The sequence below is a fragment of the Trichechus manatus genome, unplaced genomic scaffold (genome assembly GCF_000243295.1).
Source record: "Trichechus manatus latirostris isolate Lorelei unplaced genomic scaffold, TriManLat1.0 scaffold00010, whole genome shotgun sequence".
Classification (NCBI taxonomy): domain Eukaryota; kingdom Metazoa; phylum Chordata; class Mammalia; order Sirenia; family Trichechidae; genus Trichechus; species Trichechus manatus.
In genome coordinates, this window is record NW_004443946.1 from 26,849,252 (window position 1) to 26,854,602 (window position 5,351).

The 5,351-nt window shown below is 38.8% G+C and overlaps 2 protein-coding genes across 4 annotated transcripts in view; one reads left to right on the forward strand and one right to left on the reverse strand.

Annotated features, from left to right (window-relative positions):
* The window catches only part of BBOF1 (basal body orientation factor 1), a 48,936-nt gene that overhangs the window by 41,021 nt on the left and 2,564 nt on the right, over positions 1–5,351 (forward strand). The window contains exons 10-11 of the mRNA XM_023726384.1: positions 535–609; positions 956–1,070. Coding sequence (XP_023582152.1) covers positions 535–609; positions 956–1,070 — 190 coding nt within the window. The remainder of the gene's footprint in view (positions 1–534; positions 610–955; positions 1,071–5,351) is intronic.
* ALDH6A1 (aldehyde dehydrogenase 6 family member A1) overlaps positions 2,025–5,351 on the reverse strand; it is a 21,673-nt gene continuing 18,346 nt past the window's right edge. For 2 of the 3 annotated variants that reach the window (XM_023726383.1, XM_023726374.1), the window contains one exon: positions 2,025–4,239. In XM_023726383.1, the coding sequence (XP_023582151.1) occupies positions 4,135–4,239 (105 nt within the window). In that variant the 3' untranslated portion in view covers positions 2,025–4,134. The remainder of the gene's footprint in view (positions 4,240–5,351) is intronic. The other variant, XM_012560064.2, reaches the window with a different exon arrangement.

Below are 5,351 nucleotides of genomic sequence, written 5' to 3' on the forward strand. Positions count from 1 at the left end.
GTCTGACAGAGACTGGAGAAAGCCCAAGAGTATGGTCCCTGGACACCCTTTTAGCTCAGTAATGAAGTCACTCCTGAGGTTCACCCTTCAGCCAAGATTAGACAGGCCCATAAAACAAAACGAGACTAAAGGGGCACACCAGCCCAGGGGCAAGGACTAGGAGGCAAAAGGGGACAGGAAAGCTGGTAATAAGGAACCCAAGGTCGAGAAGGTAGAGTGTTGACATGTCATGGGGTTGGTAACCAGTGTCACAAAACAATATGTGTGCTGTTCTAACGAGAAGCCAGTTCTGTAAACCTTCAGCTAACGTACAATTTAAAAAAAAAAAAAAGATTACAGCCATGGAAACCCTATGGGGCAGTTCTACTCGATGGCAATGAGTTTGGTTTTTTTGGTTATATGTGTTTAAAACTCATTTTTAAAAATAAGAAGGCCAGCCAACGGAAGTATTTCATTTAGCAATTTGAAAATGTAGTTGAACTGGCAGGAGGAGACAGTGCCTCATTATGTTTGTTGACTTTTCCCCCACCACAGGAAATACAACCAGAGTTTTAGGCCTCCAGTTCCAGACTATGTTGTTTCTGACAATGGAGAAACAAAGGAAATTGGGTAAGATCTCTTGCCAAAGCAACAAACATGAGCCAAGTCACATTTGTTCTCATGGGCATCTTATACCTGCTAGAGTTGGGTGAAAGAGCTTTGGAGGCGCAGTGGTTAAGCATTTGACTGCTAACTGAAAAGTCAGCAGTTCGAACCCACCAGTGGCTCTGCGGGAGAAAAGACCTGGCGATCTGCTCCCGTAAAGATTACAGCCTAGGAAACCCTATGGGGCAGTTCTACTCTGCCACCTAGGGCCACTATGAGTTGGAATTGGTTTGATGGCACACAATTCTTCTGGAGCAAGTTCCACGTGTGTATGGTTGTTGACATGTCTGTTACTTTATGATTATTGCAGGGATGAAAGTAAGTTTCAAGATCAAACCTTCATCACCCAGCAAGTCCCAATCTCAGACTCTACTGGTGAACTGGTACCACCCAGTATTCAGAAAGGATCAGAGAAGCCTGACATGGTAAGGGATTGTTACAAACAAATGCATATAACTGTGACCCTTCCCTGTGTAGCCTCTTGCAGACTCAGTTCTTTTCTCTACTGGCCAGGAGCACTCTGGGATCAGTGAAATGAGCAATAGCATTATAATGAGATCATGGAAGATTTTATAACAATATCCAAAGTAAAGAAAGGCCTATTATATTTAATGCAAGTGCTTATTTGTGCCTTTCTTAAGTGTGGAAAACCTATAGATTGCTTTTTGAAATAAGCAGCCTAGCCAAACGTGTAAGATTATGTAAGAATAAACTTTTCTTTCAGTCATGTTCTTTATTTTTTTAAATTATATTTTAGATGGTTTACAGAACAAACTAGTTTCTCATTAATTAATACACATATTGTTTTGTGACATTGGTTGCCAACCCCGTGACGTCAACACTCTCCCCTTCTTGAACTTGGGTTCCCCATTAACCAGCTTTCCTATCTCCTCCTGATTTCTAGTCCTTGCCCTTGGGCTGGTGTGCCTATTTAGTCTTTTGTTTTATGGGCCTGTCTAATCTTTGGCTGAAAGGTGAACTTCAGGAGTGACTTCATTACTGAGCTAAAAGGGTATCCGGGGGCCATACTCTTGGGCTTTCTCCAGTCTCTCTCAGACCAGTAAGTCTGGTCTTTTTTTGTGTGTGTGTGTATGAGTTAGAATTTTGTCCTACATTTTTCTCCAGCTCTGCCCAGGACCCTCTGTTGTGATGCCTGTCAGAGCAGTCGGTGGTGGTAGCCAGGTACCACCTAGTTGTGCAGACTCAGTTTGGTGGAGGCTGTGGTAGTTGTGGTCCATTAGTCATGGTTCTTTAACGACCTTGTAACTCTTAGCTTTGGACAGAAGTGGGAAGTCTGAGTCAGCAGGGCACAAAGGCATTATAAGGAAGTATGTGGTACCATTAAAAAACAAACAAACCACATTTTTTCTTTAAGAGGTTTTTATTTGTAATTTTTTATTCATAATCAGCACAATGTAGAATCTGAGAAATGAGGCCACATCAGAGCTAAAAGAAAATAAAATACTGAATTTATTAGCTGCTATTAGCAATGGCCATAAATGCTCAGATTTTTTTTTTCCATCTAAGAAAAAAGAAACTCCTCTGGCAGCAAGTAGCTGGCCAGGTGAGTAAACAAGTTGATTCCACTTGGAGCAACATAATTCTGATTAGTCAGTATTTTTTAAAAAGTGATTTCCCTTAGATGTAAGGAAAACTTAGGAGTCTCTGTGCTTATATTTAATTCCATTTGGCATTTATACAATATGATCTTTTATTCAACCCAGCCTATAGCTGTTGGACTGGATTAAATATCACTACCAGTTGCCAGCTGTGATAGAGATAAAACAAGGGGCAGTCTATTCTCAAAATATAAATTTCTATTGCCTTACTTAAAGGAAGACACACAAAAAAAAATAGGGTCTTAAGTGGAGCTTAGTAAAATTTCAGTCACCTTTGATGATTAAGGAGCCATGGTGGTGCTGTGGTTAAGAGCTCAGCTGCTATCCAGAAAGGTCAGCAGTTCAAATCCACCAGCCGCTCCTTGGAAACCCTATGGGGTAGTTCTACTCTTGTCCTGTAGGGTCACTATGAGTCAGAATCGACTTGATGGCATCAAGTTTGGTTTTTGATGATTGAAGATTCTGATATCCTATTCAGCAACTAGCAGTAATGCGGCTAAAGTCCACAGAGTGCACAAATATTTTGAAAGCTTTTCATCATCCTTAATTCACTGAATAACCTCCATGAAGTAGGTTAGCACTATCTAAGTGACTAATGTGAAAGCAGAAAAATAAATGACCTGTGCTATCTGGCTGAGCACCAGAGAGTATTCCATCAGAGCCAGCAGCCTTCTAGTTCACAGGGTGGAAACCGTATCAGAAAGTCAGGATTCAGAGAGGATGGTAGAGCAAAAAAGACAGAATACATTCTGTCCAGCACATCACATCAATTTCTGTTATGATATATCTGAAGTTTAGATATATCAGAGAAACAATGCATAAAGACACTTGAATTAATGGTAGCAGAAGAATCTGTAAAGGTATTTCTTTATTACTTTGTGTCATGAAAAGCTTTGAAATTTCTTAGGCCCCAATCACTCTAAATTAAGTGTTCTTTCATTTAAAAGTATCACTAATGAGAAATGCAGGCAAGAGGAAAGAACATAAAATTCTAGTAAGGCAAGTAAATATCAGGTTAGTGGACAAGAGTCTTGTCCACTTTCACGGTTAGAACACCCCCTTGATTTCTGGGCCTGAAATAACTGCTGAAGTAAGTTTTCTAAAAAAACTTTTTTGCATTTTTAAGGTCTTAATGGCTGAACCATTAATTAATGATTGTTGAAGTAAACCTTGAAATTTAACACTTGGCACACATAACAAAAAAGTTGATTTATCCAATGCATACTGAGGTATCCTTGAGAAGTGGTGATTTTAAGAAGCAAGAACACTGATAATGATAGAATGGTGGTTGTGACTCACTAGGAAAACCAAGTGGCATTCAGCAGAAGAGAAAGTAGTTGTCACACTTTTGGGATAAGTAAAAGTGGATTATATTTTGTGTAATACAGGATAAATTAGAGGCTCAGGAAAACTTGGCAGAGGGGTCTCCCCTACCAGCATTTATGTAGGGCTGTATCTGAGAACCAACCAAAGGGTAAATTGCTTCTATCCTATTTCCCCACCCAAGAGTTCCTCTTCCAATTATTGGAAGATCTTTACATACTTTTTAACCTTTCCCTTCTTCAAATCTTCAAGAAAAAGGAAGAATTTTTAGAAAACAGATCTTAAAAACTCTCATTCCAAATAAGCTTTTTACAGTTAGTTATCTCAAAAATAGAAGTAGGAAGAGCAAGTGAAATCTAGTTTCAAACACTAGGAGTCTCCGTATAGCAACTTTGCAGGGATTCATGGTCCTGAGAACGATTTTAGTTACAAGGTATTCCAATCCCAGGGATTATTAATTAATTATCAGAACAAAGTTGACAAATGAAGTTGGTCAAGAATAAAGGGAGATTACTCAGGATGGACTGAGTCTGGAACAAACTTGTTTCTAACGGCCCATGGTAGGCATGACTACTGACGGTGAAGAAAGAGTGGCATCTTCTTCTTTCCACTGAGAAGTGATGGTCTTTACCTGAGTATAGAATTGGATGCCCTAAAGAGAACAAAGAAAAAGAAAAAAGAGAGAATTAGTATACATTCCCCGAGGATTTCATGACTCCTCTTTTCATCACCTTTTGAAAAGTGCTACTCACTTTCATACTTAAGGAATAGGTGCCACCAAAATTCAATATCCTGTACATGAGATAATCCATGTCCAACTGTTAGCATAATACCAGTCACACAGTCAGCAGTCAAACCTTAACTATTATGTTGAAACTAGAATTTTTAAGCCAAGAGCATCTAAAAGTAAAAATTAAACAATGTAATCTGGTAAATTTGTAGGTCATTCTGTTCCTAGAGCTGAATGTCATGTGCTCTGAAGTCAATAGATTTGGCTCAAATCCTGCCTCTACTCCTTACTGACTGCAGTTTAACCTTGGGCCTCATCTGTGACATAATGCCCACCTCACAGCAATGTTGTGAGGAGTAAATGAAATGTGTATAAAAATATCCTAGCAAAGTAACTGCTGTCTAACAAATGTTAGTTTTCCTTTTCTTCCCATGAAGAAGAAAAAGGATTATAAAGGCATGAAATATGTATTACGCTATTTAATATATATTAAATTGTCAGTGATAACCATTTCCATACTGAATTGGAAATTCAAAATATCCTACCAATAAATCTAAAGTAAAATGTCTGATATTATACACTCACTTCTAAATCACCGATAACATATAAGTCAAAAGCAGTTAAGGATATGGTGGCATGGTGATAAAAGTGCTTGACTGCTAATCCAAAGGTTGGCAGTTCAAACCCACAAGCTGCTCTGTGGGAGAAGGATGTGGCAGTCTGCTTCTGTAAAGATTACAGGCTTGGAAACCCTATGGGGCAGATCTCTGTCCTATAGAGTCACTATAAGTCAAAATCAACTAGACAGCAATGAGTGATACACATACATACGTGTATATACATATACATATATATGTATATATACATGTGTGTATGTATATGTTTATATATGTATATGTGTGTGTGTGTATATATATGTGTATATATATATATGTATATAGGAAACCATGGTGGCATAGTGGTTAAGAGCTATGGCTGCTAACCAAAAGGTCAGCAGTTCGAATCCACCAGCCGCTCCTTGGAAACCCTATGGG